The following is a 24,463-nucleotide window of genomic DNA, read 5'->3' on the forward strand; positions in this document are numbered from 1 at the left end:
GTTTAGGCACCTTCAAAACTCAAGTTCATCTAACTAGTTTCCCAGAATCCCTTCATAAATATTACGATGCTTACACTCCAACAGTACTTCAAATCCTGAAAACTCCTTGAATCCATCCCATTTAACAGTGGTCCAGGACAGACTGAAATATCATTAATTTCGTGTACATGAGTGCCAGTATTTTGTGCACCTGCTGGATGCAGGTGCACAAAATACTGTTAGCATACACCACCTTCCATTTAACCCAGATTTATACTGTACATCGTACGTTGCTAGACCTAAGGTTTTGAGTCATCTCTGCTAATGGGGAAAAAAAAAAAGTCATGACCCTCTAGCACAATCCTGCTCTGCCAGTGTGGAAAAATAGAGAGAGGGGTTGCCACTATCCCAGTTGGAGAAAATTTCTCTTCAGCCTATCTTGTTCTATTCTTTTGTACATGGACAAACCATTTTAGCACAAACCTTCTTAGACTTGCTGAATTCTGCTCTTCATACCACTATGCCATCTAATTTCTTCAATTTTTAATCTCTACACAATATGCACATCACACATTCCTCCCGAATATGACATATCTATTGTTTCTAGCTGCCTACTTACTTCAACATTCAAATTATGCTTCACAACCAAACAAAAATATTGGCACCACTGTGCTTGGATACATTTTTTAAATTTCTTTTCTAAATCTCACACAATTACTATCTTCACCAAAGTGTAACTTCAAATAGCCCATAGGTCACTCTGAGGTTAGATATAGCAAGTTTACATGTAGGAAACCTACAAATCTCAGCGTAGTACCAAAATGGCAAGCAACTTAGCAGTGAAAACGGATGTTTACTGAGGTAGGCCTGCATACAACTCTGGGTGATAAAATCAACACACCTTGACCATCCATCAGACTTTTACCCGAATGTATGCATAACATTGTGATCTAGGGACACACTTTTATTAAAACAGAAGCATCACACTTGATGGAATTTATACATTACTAAGTTTGATAGCCAAAACTCATTATGACTGAAATTATATCTTAATAGCATTTCTTCAAGGGCAGTAGCCAGTGAAGGGCTCTTGACCCAAGGAATTGGAGCTATCCTCCCCTTGGAACAAACCTGACCCCAGTAGGTTTAGTGCTTCCCCATGGCACAATTCATTCTGAAATGAAATGGTGTGGGGAAAGTAGAATAGTGCTTGGTAATATCTTCATATCCTCAAATGGAAAACATAAGCAACTATTACTGACAACTATTGGGAGTAAGGTGGTTAGTGGGACTAAGTCTTGGAGGTGGAAAGGACAGTGCCTGCATTCTGAAGGAAGGGTAGAGATGTTACAGTTAGAGGGGTCATCTGAATTGTAATGTCAGTACATTTCAAGCAAGATTGCAACTGAAAGAAAGAGGTTACTGTTTTTTTTTTTTAGGGAGGGGGGGTTCAAACCCATGGCAAGTCAGTGTAGTCACAGTGGATCCCCATGCTAGCTTTTCTAGTGTATAGAGGACAGTGTAGTCACAGTGGACCCCATGCTAGCTTTCCTAGTGTATAGAGCCAGTATGGTCACAGTGGATCCTATGCTAGCTTTCTTAGTGACTCACAAAATCGTAATGACACGATTGCAAACAAACCATACCACAAGCAGGGATAGAACCCGCGATCAGAGAGTCTCAAAATTCCAGACCGTCGCGTTAGCCACTGGGCCAGCTAGCCACAATAAGATTCATCCAACTAGGTATATTTATACACCATAGGAAGGTTAGCATAGGCACCACTGTGACCACAAATGCAAGTTTTTATAGACGAATCTCCAGCTAGCACGGCCATGATGAACTCTAGCTCAAGTCCCCTCAAAGCTGTCAACACGACTCACGAAATCGTCATGACACGATTGCAAATAAACCATACCACAGGCGGGGATAGAACCTGCCAGTCTGTAAAAACTTGCATTTGTGGTCACAGTGGTACATATGCTAACCTTCCTATGGTGTATAAATATACCTAGTTGGATGAATCTTATTGTGGCTAGCTGGCCCAGTGCCTAACGCGACGGTCTGGAGTTTTGAGACTCAATGATCACGGGTTCTATCCCTGCCTGTGGTATGGTTTTTTTTTTAGCTTTCCTAGTGTATATGGCCAGTGTAGTCACAGTGGGCCCCATGCTAGTTTTCCTATGTATAGAGCCAGTTTGGTCACAGTGGGGCTCATGCTAGCTTTCCTAGTACATAGAAATACACCTAGTTAAATGAACCTTATTAAGCTGACATAATAGTGAATAGTTTTCTGGCCTGCTAGTTTTAGCACTGGCTCACCATGGGTTCGAACCCCACTCTGTTCTACGAGTTGCTTACTGTAGTGTTATTACAGTTTCACAGGTCATTTATAATGGCTTCAAAGGGATTTGGGCTAAAGTTAGCTACACTGGCGAGATTCATTGTGGTCACAGTGGGGCCCATGTTAGCCTTCCTAGTGTGAATAGAAATACACCTAATTGGGCAAATCATATTAGGCTGGCATGATAATATTTAGGGGAGAGTGCTAAACCCATAGTCATACAGCATCTGGGAAATGGGAGGCAATTAGGTTTGATCCAAGGAAGAACAAGACAATTTCAGTTCCTTGAGTCATGAGCTCCTCAGTGGCATTAAGGAACCTCCTTTAGAGGAGGCTGGAATGATAGTGAATAGCATATGCCAGTTTTAGCACTAGTTTGCCTTGGATTCAAACCCTACCCAGTCCATGAAAATCATTTATTGCAGTCCAATTGAATTCAGGTGCTACAGAGGAGCAATAGCTGGTATTGCGCATTAGTGCAGTGAGTCATGTGGTGTTTGGGAGTTCAGATTTACGAGGATTACAACCTGGTATTATGACAAACCCTGATCCTTTCGACAACGGATTTCATTTTCCCAAATGAAAACGGGACACCAAAGAGAATAAGAGGGATGTGCTTTGTAGTTAAGGAAGGAAGAGGTCTGTCACAATTCAGGCTACTAAAATCCATTTTTCACAATTTGGGCCATTAAGATTCATTTTGTTACAGATTGGACATTCTGTAACAAAATGATCAACATTCTCCTGGGTGGCCATAGCAACAACAGGTCACAGCAGTAAGTCAGTGCCTGTCTCACTGGGAGGCAGTGTCCTGTTATATGTATTAAGGAACAAAGTTCATGGCTCTCAAACATTAGTTTAATTACAGTGTTATGAATTGGAGCAATACTAAGTTATGTTGTTTTGCACTTACAATGTTGGCACTAATTACAGTAATTACTTACTAACAAGTGACCTGCACTTCTGATGACAGGACTACTAACTTTTCTAAAGGATGAATTAATATTTTTTGGTAATTTTACTAAATGCATTCATACTTTGTCGGTGTTCATTTTATGTATGCAAAGAGCTCATATTTGTAGGGTAGAGAATGATCAAGAATCATGCATTTAATATTTACAAAATGAATTATAACTACTTTCAGGTTTTTTTACCAAATGCATTAATAATGCATTCATTTTATTGATGTACTGTATAAAGAGTTCATGTTTGACAGACTAGTTAAAAACTATAGATTTAATGATTACATTGCACGGTAGCCACCATCACTGCTGACTTGTTGAATGTCAGCAGGCAAGATGTGCGACAGCAGTAGATCCACTTATTCACACAACACCCTTAACCACACCTTCCATCACATAATATATAACCAGGCATATAAAACCTTTTCCATAACAGTGAGGAAGTGATGAATATATGTCAAGTCTTGAGTTAGATGTGACACGAGAGTAGGAGTAACTTATGAGAAAGGGAGAAATCCATCTATTGCCCATCCTTACATAGCTCTTCTCTTTCCTCCCACACCACACAACTACCCCATGTAAGTAGCAGTCTTTATTTAACATGTATACATTAATTAAAACAAATTTAATACCGTTTGTAAGTAAAAAAAAAAAAAGTATTGAATGTATTGTTTAAAAACTTTTTGGAATAATTTAGCTAAAATTAGATATGAAATAGTATACCTAGAGCATGCATTATTCCATTATAACGTAGGTCTCTATAGATAAATACGTTAATAGCACAGAACAATCAACTAGGGTGAATTTTAAGAAATCGTTAACATTGGAAGTTTGAGCCCTATTGTACTTTCTCCATTTGCAAACAGGGTAGAGAGTTGTGACCCTGGTGATTGGGAGGTGTTGCAAAACAAATAGGTTTTGTATACCCAAAGCAGTTTGTAAACATTGTGTGTGTGTGAGGGATGACAACTGTTCCATAACACAAATGAAGGATGGAGTGACTACGATTTCTAAAAGTTGTGAAACGAGGGAATAAATAAATTGCTATAATAAAAGCAAGCCTAAACTTAAGATTACGAAAGAAAAAAAGATAAGAGAGGTATAAATGGAGTAATGTACATAAATCTGTTACTCAGATTTTTAGATTATTATAATCAAAAAGAAGCGCTAAACCACAAGGGCTGTACAGAGCTGCAGGGCAGGAAGCGAGGTATCAGGTGGCAAAAGGGAGAGGGATGAGTAGTAGGTTACGGAGAACAGCAGGGCAGTGGATAGTGGAAGGGTAGAGGGCAGCAAAAGATTGAGGTAGAAAGGGCCGAGGGGAGTGCGAAAGGTATCATCATCAGAATTTGTGGAGTAAATCAGTTATTGTCAAGAAGTCAGTGAGAGAGTCAGGATTAAAGAAGGGAACGTAAAGAAAGAGTAGGAGAGCTGAGACGACGTTGGAGGTAAATTCTGCATGCGCGTTGATAGAGAGGGCAGTCTGACAGAATGTGGCTAACCGATACTGGAACCTGACACTTCTCACAGAGAGGAACAGGGCGCCTCTCCATGAGATACCCATGAGTAAGAGAAGTGTGGCCAGTGCGAAGACGGGAGAGAGTAGTCTCCCAACCCCGACACTGATGACAAGAAGACGGCCAGTTACCTATACTCGGTTTAATAGACTGAAGTTTGTTGCCGAGCAGATTAGACCAACGTTGTTGCCAACAGGTGTGAAGGTGGGTAGCTATTATAGCAAAATAGTTCGTAAATAGAACACCTCTATATGAAACTGGTAGGTCATGTACTGCTGACCGTGCAGCAGTGTCTGCCTGGTCATTGCCCTGTATGTCAACATGACCAGGGACCCAACAAAAAAAATATCCTTATACTTGGTAGAGGTACCGTGTAGCCAAAGTTGGATACGGAGGACTAAGGAGTGAGGTGTATAAAATTTTTGTATAGCCTGTAGAGCACTAAGGGAGTCTGAGGAGACAACCACAAAGAATGACACAGACATAGATGCAATACGGATAAGTGCTGCAAGAATGGCATACAATTCAGCAGTAAAAATGCTAGCCGAAGATAGTAAATGCCCTTGCACGACGCTGTCCGGAAACACTGCTGCGAATCCGACTTAGAGCCATCTGTGTACACTGCGATGGCATGAGAATGAGAGTGGAAGTGGTCAAGAAAAAGAGAGCGGGAAGCTACCGTAGACAGTTGGGCTTTCGAGCAAGGGAGTGAGAAAGAACAGACTCGAACAGCTGGAACTTCCCAGGGGGGGTAGGGAAAAGTGAGATGCTACATGAACATAGAAAGGTGGTAACTGAAGGGAAGACAAGAGCGAATGTAGGCGAAGAAAGAAGGGATGGAGCAAACAGGGACGGCGAACGAATAAAGAATGTCTACTAATATCGGTGACCATTCTATAAATGGAAGGATTACAGAGATCATGAAAGCGTACATAGTAACGAAGGCAATGGGCATCATGGCGATCGGACAAGGGTGGAACATTCGCTTCTGTATAGAGGCTCTCAACAGGGAAAGAGCGAAAAGCACCAAGGCATAAACGTAAACCTTGGTGATGGATGGGGTTAAGGCTGGAGAGAGTAGCAGGAGAGGCCACTGAATAGATCTGGTCACCACAATCGAGTTTCGACAAAATGAGGGCTGAATGTAGGCGAAGAAGAGTTTGACGATCAGCTCCCCATGAAAGATGAGCAAGGGTTTTAAGAAGGTTCAGCCGGCTGTGACTAGTTGCCTTCAGAGAGGTAATGTGAGGTTTCCAGGATAACCTACGGTCAAAGAGAAGGCTTAGAAACCTGACTGTATCACGTTCAGGGATACAGGAGCCATAGAGGTACAAAGGATGATCGGAGATGACAGAGTGTCTAGTGAAAGTAATTTGATGTGTGGTGGCCCAATTGGAAACATGGTTGACTGCATTATGGAGAGAAACTGTAATGAGGTGACAGTCAGCACCTGCACAAGCAATACCGAAGTCATCAACATAGAGGGATGACCAAATATTGGATGGAAGACTTGAGGCCAAATCATTTATAGCAAGGAGAAAAAGTGTTGTGCTCAGAACACATCCCTGGGGGACACCTTCAGGGGGCCGTCGGGCAAAATCTGTAACTCTGTTGTTTACTGTCCGATTTTCTCCAGTTTTGGTACACAAGACAAAGTGGTTTCACTCTTTCTTGAAAATATTTATCAAAAATATACCTCAAACAACAACTGAGAAATGACTGATTTACTGAAAATGCCCTTGTGGCCAAACTTTCTCTTATATGGGACTACGTAAGGTTGTTTGGACACTTGGTGCCGAGAGAACAATGCTTATACTATTTTCTGTGATCCCTGCTCTCTAAATAAACTTATCTTTATTTCACAAAAAAATAAAGTTTGTTAGTTCCTGGAATATTGCAAAAAAATCTGCCCTTTACTCCCACATAACTCCCAAAGTATTTGGAATATTTCCAAAATTTGATCACCGAAAAATGGAGAAATCATTATTCTACAACTTTTGTGAGTATTATATTCCATTTAATTCAGTAATAAAGTGAGAAGTTTCGACTTTAGGTGAATAAGTTACTTCCGAGATATCGGCCGGGAGTGCCGGCCGGCCCCCGTCTCAAAAAAAAATTTTCGCGAAAATCGCGTTTTTTTGGGTGTATTTCTTAGTAAACTGATGTTCTAGTGCAGTTAGCCTCTTCAAAACACCGTTTTCTCTTACTCAGAGACGACATGGAGAGGAGTAACACTTTTTATATCGAAATATTCCCGATAATCTCTGGGCCATATTATGGCCTATTTTATTCAGTCTAGAGTATATAACATGTTTGTATGTTATTTAGTGTGTTTATTATATCATATTAGATCAATTCTGATAGACAAATAAGCCGTAGAGTTGATATATAAGCTGATATAAGCGTAATAATGGGCGATTCCTGGCTGGCACCTCAGGCGCGGGAACACTGCCAAGCGTTCCCATCTGGTTCCCGGTAGTCACTAAGTCTGCGGATAAGTCCCGCCTACTGTTTTATGATGTCAAATAGTCAGTTATTATATTAGAAAGAATAATGCAAGAAAAGGCGATAAAAAACAAGAAAATAACTCCAAAAAATATATGGGCCGTGAGCAGACTCGGTACCAACATCGCCGTCACCATACCTGATATAAATGACTATAATTTCTTGTAGAAACGTCGTAGAACATTCATTCTGGTACCATTGTGTTGCCAAAGAGTTGAGCTATTTTTCAGTATACGTATATAACTCAATTTCCATATTTTTTCGATTTTTCGGTGAGCGCACGCGGAAATTTGCCCTACAGCCCCCCTCAGCTTGGACAAAGTCCAGGGAGAGCACATTATTAACCCGAATACAGAAATGTCTGTCAGTTAAAAAGTTCTTAAGGAAGGATGGTAGATTGCCTCGGAGGCCTAAGGAGTGGGCTTGGGCCAAAATATTATACCTCCAAGTTGTGTCATATGCCTTCTCAAAGTCAAAAAATATGGCAATAACCAAGTGGTTATTCGCAAAGGCATTACAAACATACATATCCAAGCATAGTAAGGGGTCTATGGTAGAACGGCCCTTACGAAAGCCATATTGACTAGTGGAGAGACTTGTGTGTCTCTAAAAACCACATTAAACGTCAATTTACCAGACGTTCCATCACTTTACAAACTGCACTGGTAAGAGCAATGGGACTATAGTGGGAGGCATCATGTCCCGTAGTACCTGGTTTGCGGAAAGGGAGAACAGTGGCAGATTCCCACAGCTGGGGAAGAACTCCTTGTGACCAAATAAGATTGAAGAGGTGTAAGAGGACTGCAAGGGCTGACTGATTTAAATGTTGTAACATCCGAATATGAATGTCGTCAGGCCCAGCTGCCGATGATCTGCAAGCTGTGTTGCCTCCAGTTCCTGAAGTGTAAAAGGCACATTATACTGTTCTTCTCTGAGAGAAGAAAAGTCCAAGGGTGCTAACTCTCTGGCAGACTTTGAGGAAAGAAACGAGGAGCATAGATGGAGCCCCTGAGAAATACGGACCAGACGAGTTCCAATTTCAATGGCAACGTCAAGAGGGTTTGTTATATCAACACCGGCGACCCGTAGAACAGGAGCCGGGTCAGGAAAGTATTTACCACTCAGTTTCCTCACTTTTTTCCAGACTGCACTCAAAGGAAGCAAAGGTGATGGTGGAAACAATCTTACCAGCAAGTGCGTTTAGCGTCACGGATGACATGGTGAGCGACTGCAAGTTTCTGCTTAAAATCAAGAAGTCTCTCAGCGGTTCTATTGTACCAGTACTTGCCCAATGCAGCGCGTTTCAAACGTACTGCACAAGCACAAGCACAAGCAGGAGACCACCAAGGCACGCACTTCTGAGAATGCCTGCCTGAGGTTTGGGGTATAGAATGTGAAGCTGCGGTTAAAACTGATGTCGAGAAGAGGTGTATGAGCTTATCAATGGAGGATGAAGAAGGAACCTCACTGAAAGCAGTAAGTTGCGAGTAAAGGTCCCAATTTGCCTGATCAAATTGCCAGCGAGGACTACGGAGAGGTGGTGAATATGAAGGAGAAGTAAGAATGATTGGAAAATGATCGCTGTCACGTAAGTCCGTTAGAACAGACCAGGCGAAGTCTAGTGCAGTGGAGGAAGAGAAGACTGATAGATCGATGCAAGAGAGAGTATGAGTACGAGGACCAAAATGGGTGGGAGTACCCGTATTTAAAACAAGGAGGGGGTGAGAGGCGAGAAAAGCCTTCAACTGAATGCCACTCGAGTCACAATGAGACCCCCCCCCCAGAGGAAATAGTGAGCATAAAAATCACCAAGTAACAGAAGTGGCGGTGGAAAGGATGAAACAAAGGCAAAATCTGGGATAGATAATGCCTGAGAAGGAGAGATATACAAAGAACATATTGTAAACCACTTATTCAAGTGGATACGGGCTGCAGTGTAATGCAGCGAGGTATGAACAAATAGTGGACAGTACGGAATATCACTGTGTAGAAGAAGGGCACTTTCATTAAAGGTTCCATCAGAAAAAGGATCCGAATACAATAAATTATAGCCCGAGATGGGTTGGAAAACAGCCGAGTGTAATTTTGGTTCTTGTAAGCAAACACCGACAGGAGAAAACCGGGAAAGCAGCATCTGAAGCTCACCCCGATTACCCGAGGCTGCGGATATTCCATTGTAAATAGGCCATGATTGGCAACGAGGAAAATACCAGGAATCCGCAGGTAAGGGCACCTACGGACTAGAGGGGGTTAGAAAAGTCTATGTGCAGTGGCATCGGAAGATGTTTAAGCAGCAAAGGATTGGAGCATTGCGAAGAAAGTTGTGGAGATGGAGGGGGGGGAGGAGAAGGAACAGGAGGTGGATCAGTGTCCGTTGAAGGTTTAGTCTGCAATATATTCTGAAATGGCTTCAAGTGTTTCTGAACTCAAAGACATATTGGAGGTAGGAGGAGGAGGGCGAGTAAAGATTGGGACAGTAATGGACTGTACCAAAGTAGGGGGGATGAAAGAGTGTAGGGGACTGGAGAAGAAGTGTGGGAGGGGACAGAAGAGGCAGAAACCTGGGAGGTGGCAGAAGAGGGAGAAACTTGGGAGGGGACGGGTAGAAGGCACAGTACGAGGAGGTGGGTGAACCTCCACACTTGTAATAGAGCCAGTGAGAGGGGAAGAACTAGGCACAGGGACTGGAAAGGTAAAATGCGGAGGTGGAAGAAGGGAAGGAGGGGGCAAAGAAGATTGAGCAATGGGGATTTTTTGGACTTCTGAGAAGTAGAGGGGCGATTGGTAGGTGTCGTACGAGGTCTTGTCAATACCGGGGCTTGTGAGGAAGGACGCGAAGATGTGAGAACAGACTCAGGTGTTGTAGTAGGGACGTCTGAGCCCAGGACAGCAAAAGAATTAGATATAGGAGTGGCTATGAGAGGGGTAACCACAGAGGAGGCTGCAGAAGATGGGACCCCAGAAGTGGGGGGACGTTTGGAAACACGAGAATAAGGAACACGGGGTAGTCTCCCTTGGAGGCGGAGATGAGAAACTGCCATAGCATAAGGGAGACCCTCTGCCTCTTTGAGGCAACAGATTTCACGCTCATTTGAGTAGACCTGGCAACGGCGAGAGTACGAAGGGCGAGCCTCATGACAGTTAAGGCAAGAGGGAGGTTGACCGCAAGACGTATTAGAATGGTCATCAGGCATAGATCTGCAATATTTCGCTGGGTGACCAAATCGCCAGCAATTTCTACACTGTTGCAGTGTAGGGGTCACCGTTCGAACTTGTAACCGATGTCCTGCTACATAAACAGAGGATGGGAGTTCACGGTTGTCAAAAGTTAATCGCACCACATTGCAGGGTATCGCCTCTGCCCACGGGCAGGAAGGACGTAAGTGTGTACCTTGAGGATTGGGAGATCCTGGAGTTCGAGAATGTCATGGCCACATGTCTGAAAATTCTGTTGGACTATGGTATGGAGCAGAATGACAGTACCACTACAAGAATTGAGGGAATGATGTTTTTCGATAGTGACCTGAATAGTATCAATATGCGAAAGAGAAAGATCATGAGCTTGGGTAGCATTCTGGACAGTGATGATGCATGTACCGCTCTCATGAGCATAGAGGGAAATATCTCTACCAACATGACGTAGGAGCGCCTTGCCAATACTATGGTTGGAAAGATAGGCACTAGAGGAAGTTGGTCGTAAAGAATTTAGTCCATTGTGCATTCCGAAACTGAGCGTGGAAAGGGAGTGCATGACGGGTTGATCTTTTCTGAGCAGAACGAGAAGGTGGTGAAGCATCATCATCAGGCAATTGTCGTTGGCCTTTAGGAGTGGGACCAGAGTTGGTCAGATGTGAAACGGGCTGGCAATTCGAAAATTGCCGCATCGTAGAGGGAGAGGTTGGAAGCATAGTCAAAGAGCGAAGGTCAGACAAATCAAAGGAGTCAGTCAAAGCCCCGGTACCTGAAGTAGGCGAGGAAACAGCACCAGCAAGAGGTACAGGGGCATCAGGAGTGTCCGAAGAGTGGTCAAAAAACGAGGCAGGGTCAGAATGGGGTGCAGTATCAAGGGGCCTGGGGGTAGGAGGTTCATGGATTGGGATCTCCATGGTTAGGTTACTTCTTGTCTTTTTGTTTTTAAGAAAAAAAATAAAAAAAATAAAAAAAGAGGGGGAGCAAGGGGGAATAGTTCCTAGGAGGAATGAAAAGGCTGGAAATCTCCCTCCGCGCCCAAGAGGGCCTCAGAACCGCAAGTAGCACAGATGCAGCATGGAACCCGTGCCATACCCTACCCTTCATGCCAGTAAACCAGCAACCCGGGATAGCAACCTCACATCTGCCAAGCTACCTCCGTGGACAAAAGAGAGGGCGGCAGGATATCCGCTCCACAAAGCATACCTCCTTCGGCCACCAGCCCCGGAATCCGAAAGGTGGCTTCCAGATATACCAGTCGCCCGAAAGACACCCAAAGTCACCCCCCGGGATACCGGAGAGGGATCGGGACATCTCCAGGCGATCCAGATTCCACAGCGGCAAACTACGCCACCTCCAAGAACCTCAACGGAATGGGATGGACCCCAGTACCCTTCCCCCTACCTAGGAACCAGTAGGGCTGTGGGAAGAATCCTACAGGCCAAAAAGAGGGAGGGACAGAGAGAAGGAAAGGGAAAATGGAGGATTGGGGGGGGGGGGTAATTAGGTTCAGTCTGAGGAAGGAGACCATCAGGTCTAATTCCTCAGACCAAGAGCCTCTTCACCACGCCAAGCCGTGCCCCCTTGAAGAGGTCAGATTTTTAGAAAAACAGCAACTGATAAGATTACAGTTCTGATATGAAACAGAAATTCTCAAATAGAGAGAAAAGCTTTGAACTTGTTAGTATAAATGAAAATGCATCTCATAGCTTAAAACCATTTTATTTAAGTGTCACAATATATGATACTGTATACAGTGGTCACTATCTGTAACAATTAATATTACCTCTCTCAATTTAGCCAGAAACCTTATCCTACAGCTATAAAGCTAGTAAGCATGTATCTAACATCCCTCCATTAAAAAGTTAGTGGTAGATGACCGATAGATGTCTATAGCTTGTGGAACAATGCATAAAATTGCTGTTAGTCACCATAGTGCTGCCAGTAAGTGCTGCTGGAGCTCTTGTGAATACTAATGGGGCTATACAAAGGGAACACTTATTAAAACAATTAATACAATCAGGAACAAATATTAAAAATCTTAAAACTGATGCATAACATAAACCATGTATAAGGGATGGATTTTAAGGCATCTCAACCTATCTGGGTAACATATACACAATGGTATACAGCACTGAGATGAACCTTATACCTGTAATATACAGTTCCCTGACTAGAATGTATAGGCTTTAGTTCCCAATGTAATTACAGAACTTTAGAAAGTGTAGAAAAATTTCTAACACAAGAGATTCCAGCAGTTAACTAGTCAGCATGTAATTAGACGTTAATTAAAGCACAAAATCAAGCACAGTGAGGGCAAGCCATACCGTGTTCATCTTGACCACTTGGGAAACTGGCCATCTGGTAGGTGGCGGCTGCTCCAAGAACTACTCGTGGAGTCTTCAATTCATTGTTGATGTAGAGATGAACTTGATTTTGTAGACTAAGACCAGATAAGGTTGAATTTTTAAAAATTAAATGAAACATAACTGTGCCACACCTACACTTTAAAGCAGAATGAATTAGCCCATTCACAAAAATTATGATACTGGCTGGCCTTCCATACTCTGGTAATGATTTGAACAGCTATGAAGTGAAACATGAAATATTATATTTCTAAAAATGTAAGCATAAAGCAGCATAATAGGTACAATTCTAACATTTCTGTACAATACAATTATGTGCTATCTAGTCAAAACTGTGATACTACACAGCTATAGACAGATAAAATTAACAAATCATTACTTCTGTAAAGTAAGGTACATCTGACATAACACTAAATATACAATTCCACACACACACACCTCTACAAAAAGAGGATCATTCATCGGAAAACTCAGCCATGGCAGTGCTAGGCAGACATTTGGAAACTGCACAGACTCTCATTCTTCCACCAGAGCTATTACACAAAACTATCAACACTTTATACTCCTTGGGAAAAATAATACCTTGTGTGGTATTGCTAACTGAACAAGGGAATAAAAATTGGATGTTTGAAAATTAACATGATTTCATGATGCTACTGCTGTTCAGACCCAGTCTGGGAAACATTACATGAAAAGAAACTTGATGCAAAAGCAAATTCTATTCTTATTCCATTCCCAGTAGCAATGAAACAGCAGCCAATAATACATGCCCCCAGACCAATGCTAGCAATCCAATTCTTATGTATATATACCACACTGGGTCTGAAACTGGGCTTGGAAGAGTAAGATACTGCTAAGGAGATTAAGAAATGGAAATTATTGTAAAGGTAATAAGTGTAGGCTGAGAAATAAAAAAAAATAAAAGGGAGAGTGAACAGTTATGGACATTCAGCCCATTATTTCTTCTTGAGGGTGAAGAAGCTGCGTCTCTTGGGCTCATCCTTCTTCTCAGAGCCAGCTGGGAGGGTCTGGGAACGAGAAGGACCGGCTGATCCTTCAGATGATGTTGCATACTGAAGAGAACCAACCCACACCGTCAACTCCTCTTCATCTTTGGCTTGGAACAAATACTCAGCACCACCAACCAATCTATGTAGAAAAAAATTAGGTATATTGATACAGAAGACTGCATGCATTAGATAAATTTTTTAATACCTGTATAATCTTTCATATATTTTAACCCTTTCACTATCGAGACCCCTGCTTGCAAACTTGCTCTCAGTGCCGAAGAAGTTTAACCCTTAAACTGTCCAAGCGTAGATCTACATTTGCACACGTAGCACTCCAAACGTAGATCAACGTTTTACTTTTCATTCCTTCAAATTTGGCACAATAGACTTGAGTCACCTAGACATGAAGGAATGGGTCTGTGCACTCAGTTTGCACAGTATTAAAAAAAATCTGGGAGCACTTAGTACCTTGTGGGAGCACCAGTTCAACTGAGCGCCAGCTAGAGCAAATAGCATGGCAAACACCAGGTATTCACTGATGCCGTGTCGCATTAACACTCCCATTTTAAGAGTAAAAATAGGTTAGATAAATACATGAGTGAGTGTGGGTGGGTAGGAGTTGGACCTGACTAGCTTGTGCTACTAGGTCTGATATGCTCCTTCCTTCAATGGATATGACCTGACTAGGTGGGTCATTTGTCTAAGCCGGGGGGAAAGGGGGACATGGACCTGCCTTGCATGGGCCAGTAGGCCTGCTGCAGTGTTCCTTCTTTCTTATATTCTTATGTATTTGGCTGGCTGGCTGACTTGCTTTGGCTGTCTCTGTCTATATCTCTATTTGAATATATCTCTATCTCTCATGCACACAAGTACATTATACATAGTGTAAATTACCTAGGATAACCCAAAAATTCCAGGCAAAGATAGACATGTTTGTGTGTATCAGTGAAAACAAATACAGCCAGGGTTCCCTGAGTTCCCATTTATCAAATGTCACTGGGCTGTCAACAGTTGTCATAACACCATTCTTCAAGGAGTGTGATATACGTATACTCCAGACAAAGACAGATAAGCAGAGACAGACAGACAAAGACATGTTTGTGTAACAGTGATAGCAAACACAGCGAGGGTTACCTGAAGCAGTGGGCATTTATCAAATGTCACAGGGCTGTCAACAGTATAGGGATGCCTTTCATAACACCATACTTCAAGGTATATGCCAGGGTATCTAAAACATTGCTGGGACCTATAAATACCTGTCAATATGATTGTGACTATTTAAGCACTATTTCAGTACCTAATATTAGTGTCAGAACAAAGATTGGCTATGAAATCACAAGAACTATTATAAATTGTAATTATCAGAACATAAAAAATATATAAATTAAAATAAAAATGAGAAAAAAAGGTATATCAGCAATACTTCTGCAAATGGCAGGAGTAGATGTTGCCATCAGGTGAGCATCCAGAGCCAACTTCATGGTCTTATATCTTGGTAAGTACTGACCCTAAAATTTTTTTTTTTAATCCTAAAACGTGTAGAAAAATGTGCTCTTCATGAAAAAAAAAATTATTTTTCAAAATACTCAGAGCGCCACACAAGTGAACATAGATCTACGTTTCGACAGTTTAAGGGTTAAAAATAAAAGAATAAAAAAAAATTTGATGGAAAACTTACAGAATTATGCTCTTGCGAAATTAGTAGTCTTGATATTTACACATCAGCGATTTCACTCACTTTGAGCCCTGTTTTCAGTCAATTCCACTGCTCCAGTCTACCAAACACAGCTATTTCACTAGAGCTCCTTTTGTTCTTTCAACCGAGTACAAGAAACTGTCCATTTATCTATCTCAACTACTCAATAAAGCAATCAGAAATTGGTAATTTGGCCAATTTCAAAATAGGGTCCAGAATTTATAATGCAAATATTCCTAGCACTAAAATAACATTTTCTCTGTTCATTAGTCATGTCTCCAGTCCCCTCTTGTACTACGCTTACTTTCCATTTTGAATTTTTATTCACACAAAAAATAGAAGTTACTGTTATGCAAACTACTGCATTATTGTAAAAATGGTACAAATAATATCAGTGCACTTGTGAAAGCATATTAGTCCCACCAGTTGACATGTATTGGATGCACGACGTGATTTGTCTACTCTTGAACATCAGCAAAAACAGAACATTTTCGCTAATTTGAGCTCAATTTTAAGGTACTTTTAGTCTGTAAACCATTGAAAATCATCTCTATTTCTGTAATATATCTTTCATTCTATCAAATAAGACCAAGAAAATGAGAATACAACCATAAATACCACATGAAAATACACTGCAAAGTTGCTGTTTTAAACCAAAAACAGTTGCAATTTTTTTTTCTCATGCACTGTGTGCTGCAGGATTTTTTTTATACTGTGCATACTGACCACTCAGACTCAGTCTCTCATATGTAGGCCTACCAGCTATCTCCCGCAAGACTGGAAGCCGCTAGAATTTTGGCATAGTATTACGGGACCAACGCTGGCTTGAAAGCCCTAACATTACGGGACCGACAGTGAAAGGGTTAATTTCTACCTTTCCCCCCTACCCCTACCTCATCAGTGATGAGAATATCTTCATAATCCCATTTTTCCCTGTGTGTGTGTGTGTGTGTGTGTGTGTGTGTGTGTGTGTGTGTGTGTGTGGGGAAGGGGGGGGATTACTGGCCATCCTGAAATATGGGTATTCCCAAGTTATTATAATCTCTGGTAATGCTGGAATAAACATTTTAAGCTCCCATAACTAATGAACCTAGTGGAATACTTAATGACATCCTTATTTTATTACTGAAGTTTCCCAGCTCAGGCTGACAGATTTCATCACCTCATTCACATAATTCATCCTGTATGATATAATAGGATAGGGGAAACAGTTACATAATGAGAACAAAACCAGCTTTCAGAGTATGGCTGCAGCACAATATATATGCACCTAATTTTGTATAATAAAATAAAAATTAATAGTGGATGAGGAAGAATCTTTTAAATATTTTTTTCTACTTCAGCATGTTTTATCTGTCTGTATATAGTTCTTCAGCTCAACATACTGAAGTACAGTGGTCCCTCAATAATCGTCCGGTCTGAAAGTCGTCCATTTCGGAAATAGTCCCGTTATTTCGTCTAAGCATTGGCTCGCAAATGGTCTGTGAACTCGCTAATCGTCCTTCGTCCGGGATGCGTACTCACGCTCTGAGCCGCCTGGGCCTGCCTTCCCAGCCAGTGTGACATTGTTTACCAGTGAGCGACGGTCCCCTCACATGCTCCTACGAAATATTTTATAATACAGTGGACCCCCGCTTAACGATCACCTCTCAATGCGACCAATTATGTAAGTGTATTTATGTAAGTGCGTTTGTACGTGTATGTTTGGGGGTCTGAAATGGACTAATCTACTTCACAATATTCCTTATGGGAACAAATTCGGTCAGTACTGGCACCTGAACATACTTCTGGAATGAAAAAAATATCGTTAACAGGGGGTCCACTGTATTCCATTGATTTTAGTTCTTGCAAGTGCTAAATAAGCTACCATTGCTCCAAAGAAAGCTTCTAATGCCAGCCCTTTGGTAAAGAATGTGAGAAACACACACAATTTATGAAAAAGTTTGTAGAAAAATACAAAGGTGGTGGTGGTAGAGTGGAAGCAGTTGTGATAGTGGTTGATGGTGGTAGTAATTGTAGTGATGGTGGTAAGAGGGTTCCTTGTTTAGTGATTCAGCAATTCTACCAACTCCTCCAATGTTGTTGGAGTTAAATAGGGCTACAGAAAACGCCGCCGCCTCAGCTGCTGCTTCACCACCATTATGGACGGCTTACTCTCAGTGGCCCTTATATACCCAACAACACAACACCTCTCGTGACATACGTAATGACTTATTTTATTCATTCTAGAGTATATTCCATGCTTCTATGTTATTAATATTGTTTATTATGTCATATTAGTTGAATTGTGATAGATAAATAAGCCGGAGAGTTGATATTAGTGTCACATTCTCCAACAATAAACTTGCCATCCCTCCCTCACACAAACAAGTCTCCAATAAGAACATAAGAAAGGAGGAACACTGCAGTAGGCCTGCTGGCCCATACTAGGCCAGTCCTTCACAAATCCAACCCACTAACAGAACAAATGCTACCCAAGCAATAAGCTCAGGTGCAGGTCCGACTCAAATTGGATCCCTCTCACTTGCGTATTTATCCAACCTAAATTTGAAACTACCCAATATTTTAGCTTCGATCACCCTACTAGGCAGACTGTTTCACTCATCAACTACCTCTATTACCAATGTTCATTTATACATTTTATTAGTACTTTACATTTATTTGGCATTTTTTTCTGCATGTAAATCTATATTTATGCTACGGAAGTGACCCCTGAAGTGACCTAGTCCTTATGGAGGGGGATTCCCCTTCCAAACAATAACCTTTCTTCCCTCTCTGCTCCTCCCTGTCTTCCATTCATCAACAACAGCCTTCAATAAAGGTAATTGTCATGTTGAATGTTCATTCTTTTGTGCATATAAATCTATCTTTTAGGTAAAAAAAAAAAATTGTTGATACTTCTGGGTGTCTGGAACGAATTAATTGGATTTACATTATTTCTTATGGGGAAAATTGATTCGAAAATAGTCTATTTCGATAACAGTCCCACTTCCAGGAACGGATTAAGGACGATAATTGAGGGACCACTGTACTCTAAAATCGGCTCATTTTTTCACCCCCCAAACTGCATCTTCTTCTTTTTACCTACTATCCCAATCCCTTCTCTCTGTTTACTCTTACAGCCTCACTTATGCCTTCATCAATTCTCAAGTGTCTCTTTGGGATAAGAGAGCAGCTGGCAACTCATGACCAAAAAGTCACAATATGATGACTTCAAAAAATAACGAAACCCACAAAACAGGAATGTTTGAATATCCTTTGTGAATTAGGTGTCATAAGAGTAAGAGGAAGTAAAAAAAAAAGTAACATCATGGGTGACAGGGAAACAAAAGGCTCTAGTCCTTTCTACTGTACACAATCAGATAGTACTGCAAAGTTATGATCACAATATGGAGCTTCTGTTGGGTAAATTAAAGTGAAGGGATTTATCAAATTCTCCCATAGTAATCACAACTATCACTAAAGGCACTTAAGATTCACAAATAGCCTACATTCCAAGTTTATCCTACTGCTATTACTACTTTTAAAGTACAGGTGTTTTCTGGTCTCTGGTTTTTCTCATTGCTGTGATTTGATAATAGTCACATGACAAACCAAAATATCATATGAACTTTCATCACTAAATTTTGGGTTGTGTCAATTGTTTCAGCCTATTCTTGTGTATGTTTTGTGTTCCACAAATGTAAGGACAATCAGAACCTAGCTCTCTCCTTCCTTTAAATTTCAATGAAATGCCAAGAAATAGTTTTGTAATATAGAATTTAAAACCACCTGTATTCAGTACTGTACTGGCAATTTTAACGCTTGAACTTTTTCTTGGCATGACTTGTGGCAAAGATCTCGGGATCGATACACTAAGAACCAACACATAGGAGACAAACTTATGATGATTAATTAACGCTTGTGTTTTATGTACTATACTGCAAAACCTAACCTTTAAAATTAAACTCAGTATTATGAGTATTAAAAATAAAATGAAATAATGTAAATTTCCGTGAAAAATCACTTAAAATGTCATTAGAGAAACTTACCTGAAACATGTTAAATGAGCTTTACCCTTTCAAGCCCACCCAGGTTTAACTCCTTAACTGTCCAAACATAGATCTACGTTGTTACCGCTAGCGCTCCAAACGTAGATCACTTTAATTTTCCTTCCTCCAAATTTGGCACGATTGACCTGAGATGCCTGGTCAGCATAGAATGGGTCTTAACACTCAAGTGTTCTCAGTACATATTAAGAAAATCTGGGACCACTTAGTACCTTGTGGGAACACCAGTCCAATTTAGCTCCAACTAGAGCAAACAGAGCAGCAAACACCAGGGATTCACTGATGTAGTGTCATATTAACACTCCCTTTTTAAGAGGAAAGTGTTATTGACCCCAAGTTTAGTGGCTTTGAGGTGGATGTGGCCACAAGTGGTCGAGGAAATATCAAAAACCTCAATAATAACCCATGTGCAACATCCTTTCAATTTTGGTACCACTGGTAGTGTCATCCTGCCAGAATTTCCTATAACCTATGTACTAAGTAAAGAGAAATAATTCTAGAGATTGTAATATGGCTGGCCTGCTGGCTGATTGGCTGTTTTTATCTCTGTCTCTCTATATATCTCTCTCTGTCTTCCTGTATCTGTCTTGCTCTCACTCTCTGCTGCTGTATCTCTCCCTGCTGCTGTATCTCTCCCTGCTGCTGTATCTCTCCCTGCCGCTGTATCTCTCTCTGTCTCACAGATACACAAATACAATTTTTTTTTTTTTTTTTCCAACAAGTCGGCCGTCTCCCACCGAGGCAGGGTGACCCAAAAAAGAAAGAAAATCCCCAAAAAGAAAATACTTTCATCATCATTCAACACTTTCACCACACTCGCACATTATCACTGTTTTTGCAGAGGTGCTCAGAATACAACAGTCTAGAAGCATACACATATAAAGATACACAACAAATCCCTCCAAACTGCCAATATCCCAAACCCCTCCTTTAAAGTGCAGGCATTGTACTTCCCATTTCCAGGACTCAAGTCCGACTATATGAAAATAACCGGTTTCCCTGAATCCCTTCACTAAATATTACCCTGCTCACACTCCAACAGATCGTCAGGTCCCAAGTACCATTCGTCTCCATTCACTCCTATCTAACACGCTCACGCACGCTTGCTGGAAGTCCAAGCCCCTTACCCACAAAACCTCCTTTACCCCCTCTCTCCAACCTAGGATAACCCAAAAAATCAAGACGAAGTGTAATACTGTGCTTGTAGATATAATGCATAATAAGCATGACTGGCAAGTAATACACATTTTCACTTGTTCAGGAATCAGACATGGCTACTCTGCATTGTGTGTAATACCTGTTGGTTCACGAGTCACTCTCCCCGAGACAGAGACAAGCACAGACAGAAAGACAGATAAACAGAGTTAGACAGACACATGTTGGTGTGTAACAGTGAAAACAAAGCCAAGGCAGTGCACCATCATCAAATGTCACTCCACTGCTGCACTCTCAGCAGTGGAGTGACACTCATCTTACACAATGCTTCTAGGAGTTTCATACATACAGTGGAACCTCAAAAATCGAACTGCTCCCAACTCAAGCAATTATGTAAGTATATTTTTGTAAGTGCTTTTATAAGTATATTTTTGAGGATCTGAAATGGACTAATCTAATTTACATTATTCCTGATAGGAATAATTTAGTTCAGTATCAGCACACAAACAGCCTTCTGGACCGAAGAAAGTTCGATTTTTGAGGTTCCACTGTACTCCTATGTGTCCAAAACATTGCTGGGACCTATAAATGCTATGTATATATATTTCTAGACAATAGCATGTGACTAAGGTAGGTGAAAATGTTCACCTGTCACTGTGTTTATGACTATTTGAGTACTATTTCAATACCTAATATTAGTGTCAAAAAGTTTGGCTATGAAATCACAAGAACTACTACAAATTGTAATTATCAGAACAAAAATTTTATAAATTAAAAAAAAAAAATTGAGAAAAAGGGTATAACAGCAACACTTCTGCAAGCGGTAGCGCTTCATGTTGCCGTCAGGCGAGTAACAAGCGCCGACTTTGCGGCCTTATATCACCATAAGTACTGACTAAAAATTTTTTTATATTTAAGAAAATGTCCTCAATTTATTTTTTAAATATTCAGAGCACCGGGCAAGAGAACGTAGATCTACGTTTAGACAGTTAAGTTGTTAATAATAATACAGTAGTACTGAGAAATTACCACTGTGAAATAAAACATACCATCTGTTTCATTTTCTCAACGATATATTCAAATTTAAATATGATTCATATCTCCCTTTTAACCCTGTCTAAATAAACTAACATTCTTTACATTTTAATAATCAATAAGTATATTTGTAATCAAATTAATGCTCTTTAACTGCATTTTTAATGTTAATAGGGTAAGAATTTCAATAGTCATCCCAGTATACTATACAGTGCTTACTTGAGTCGCAGAACGTGCTTCTTCTTTGTGTAGTCATCAGCGATCGATGCTTGACCACCTGAGACATCACAAGGAGCTTCAGCTCTGAAGTAAACATCAGGAGCAGCTTGGTAGCTCTTTCGATCTTTGTAGAAGAATAGCATATTTCCACGAAGCACCAGGAAAACTTTGTCCCAAGACCTAAAAACACGTATACAGATTCAGTGATATTTGTATTAAAATGCTGCATTAGTTTTGAAAGAAACTGTGTGCTATAATTCCACTGCTAAAGTATTCTGAATTCTGTAAGAAACACTGAAGGCACTCATTTGATAAATAGAAATTATACTTTTCACTTTAAACTCAAAATTCGTGTTTCCAAAATGGCCCGCAGGAGGGTTCAGCATCATGCCAAAATATCTTTAAAAAAAATTTTGATCAAAATTAATTTAAATTCAGAAACAAACTGCTAACTTGTCCAATCCATATCTAAGCAGTGGATTGTAATGCAAAATTGCATCGAGATTCCTAATGGAACTTGACACATCAAAGGCATCAGGACCCAAAGAAATATCACTACCACACAAAGAAAAGGAATTTAAATACAGTGGACCCCCGCATAACGATTACCTCCGAATGCGACCAATTATGTAAGTGTATTTATGTAAGTGCGTTTGTACGTGTATGTTTGGGGGTCTGAAATGGACTAATCTACTTCACAATATTCCTTATGGGAATAAATTCGGTCAGTACTGGCACCTGAACATACTTATGGAGTGAAAAAATATCGTTAACCGGGGGTCCACTGTACTATGGAAGCCAATAACAAATTTTAACAAATCCTTTAATATTGCATGAAGTAACACCTGAAAGTGGCAAAGGTACAACCATATAAAGGAAAACATGAAAGTGTAATCATAAAATTACTAGAAAAAGTAATTTGAACTTCTATACAGCATTAAATTCCTTACATAAACTGATTCGGGATTGGAAGGTAATGCCTTATAAAATGTCTACATTCTTCAGATCTGCAATTTTACCTACTCCAAATAGTGGTTAGTGTCCCCCCAATATTCTGGTCCAATTCATACAAGTGACTTATCCTAAGAATTTCACTCTACCAATTTATTAGTACACTAGCTGTTTCCTACTATAGTGGTCTACAGGTGTGACAGGCATGATCTTAATCTTAAGTCGTGTTTCTCCACAAAATCAGCTGTATAGTCCTTGTGGCTTAGCGCTTCTTTTTGATTATAATAATAATAATAATAATCCACAAAATCAGTTAATGGTGTTAATGGGAGGTTCCTTGATGTTGGTGAGGGGCTCTTGATCTAGGGAGTTGGATCTGTGCTCCGGTTCCCTGAATTGAGCCTGAATACCTTCCATCCCCACCCCCCTATGTGCTGTATAATCCTACGGGTTTAGCACTTCCCTGTGATTATAATAACAACAGTGCATGATATGTACTACTGTCTAATTTATTGCCATTGCTCTGCTGTTTCCTTTATGAAGAGTGGTTACTTCTGCCATTTTTACCTTGTAATTTCCATGTAGAACTTTGAAATCACTAAATGAGAAACTTTATAGTGCAAGTATTTCAAAACTAGGGTGGAGGGAGTTGCATTTGTTAAGTAAATATTGGATTCAGATGTCTGTGCCATTCTGAAAAAGGCCATTTCCCATCCCGCATAGATGTATATTATATATACTGTGCATTAAATACTGCATTTAAAGTTTCATCATTTTCACACAACAGAAATGCTAAGCATCCAAAGAAACCCAAATACCCTGTATAGCTGTTTTGTTCTTACCGATTTGAGGCCTTCTTTGTGGTAGATTCCCATTCATGTTTACGCACCAAACTGCCTTCTAGTTGATCTTCATCTCCACTGGGGCTTGGGCGTTCTGTACCAAATATACAATTATTTAGTGGAAAGGAATAAATATGTATAAAAAATATACATCTGTGATATATCATAAGCTCTATTTTTATAATAGAAAATATATTTCATAAATGTTTGGAACAGAATCAGGAATATAGTATTTACAAAATGTCTATTTATTATGTTAGTTACAACTATGCATAACAATGATAATATTACATAAAATAATGGAAATGCAAAATATACCCTAAATAATCATGTTGAAACTTAAAGTAGCATTCAGAATGATAATCATGCATCAATTCATGCATATTAGCTAAAAATTATGTAGGTATATTGTAATTACTTAATGTATACATTCTGAAACATATTCAAGGCAAATTTTAAAGCACTTACTTACTAGCTATAAAAACATCACATTATGCTACATCATGTAGCTAACCAAAAATATAACAGTACAGAACATATAACCCTAAAAACCGTGATGTATGTACTCTATCTGCCAGAACAAAATCTCCACAACATACTGCACTACAATTCACAACCAACATATAGACCCAAACACAAAAATG

The 24,463-nt window shown here is 40.4% G+C and overlaps 1 protein-coding gene across 13 annotated transcripts in view; it reads right to left on the minus strand.

Moving 5' to 3' along the window:
• beta-Spec (spectrin beta chain) overlaps positions 1 to 24,463 on the minus strand; it is a 159,847-nt gene that overhangs the window by 13,249 nt on the left and 122,135 nt on the right. For 11 of the 13 annotated variants that reach the window (XR_011391131.1, XR_011391132.1, XR_011391124.1 and 8 more), the window contains 3 exons: positions 23,820 to 23,913; positions 22,027 to 22,206; positions 12,824 to 14,011 (listed from right to left, as the gene is read on the minus strand). Coding sequence is in view for 2 of the 13 variants with exons in the window: in XM_070080258.1 (XP_069936359.1) it covers positions 13,819 to 14,011; positions 22,027 to 22,206; positions 23,820 to 23,913 (467 nt within the window). In the remaining 11 variants the exon portion in view is untranslated. Of the gene's footprint in view, positions 1 to 12,201; positions 14,012 to 22,026; positions 22,207 to 23,819; positions 23,914 to 24,463 lie in introns of those variants that run through there. The other 2 variants (XM_070080258.1, XM_070080257.1) reach the window with 1 other exon arrangement.

The sequence above is a fragment of the Cherax quadricarinatus genome, unplaced genomic scaffold, assembly GCF_038502225.1.
Source record: "Cherax quadricarinatus isolate ZL_2023a unplaced genomic scaffold, ASM3850222v1 Contig255, whole genome shotgun sequence".
Taxonomy (NCBI): domain Eukaryota; kingdom Metazoa; phylum Arthropoda; class Malacostraca; order Decapoda; family Parastacidae; genus Cherax; species Cherax quadricarinatus.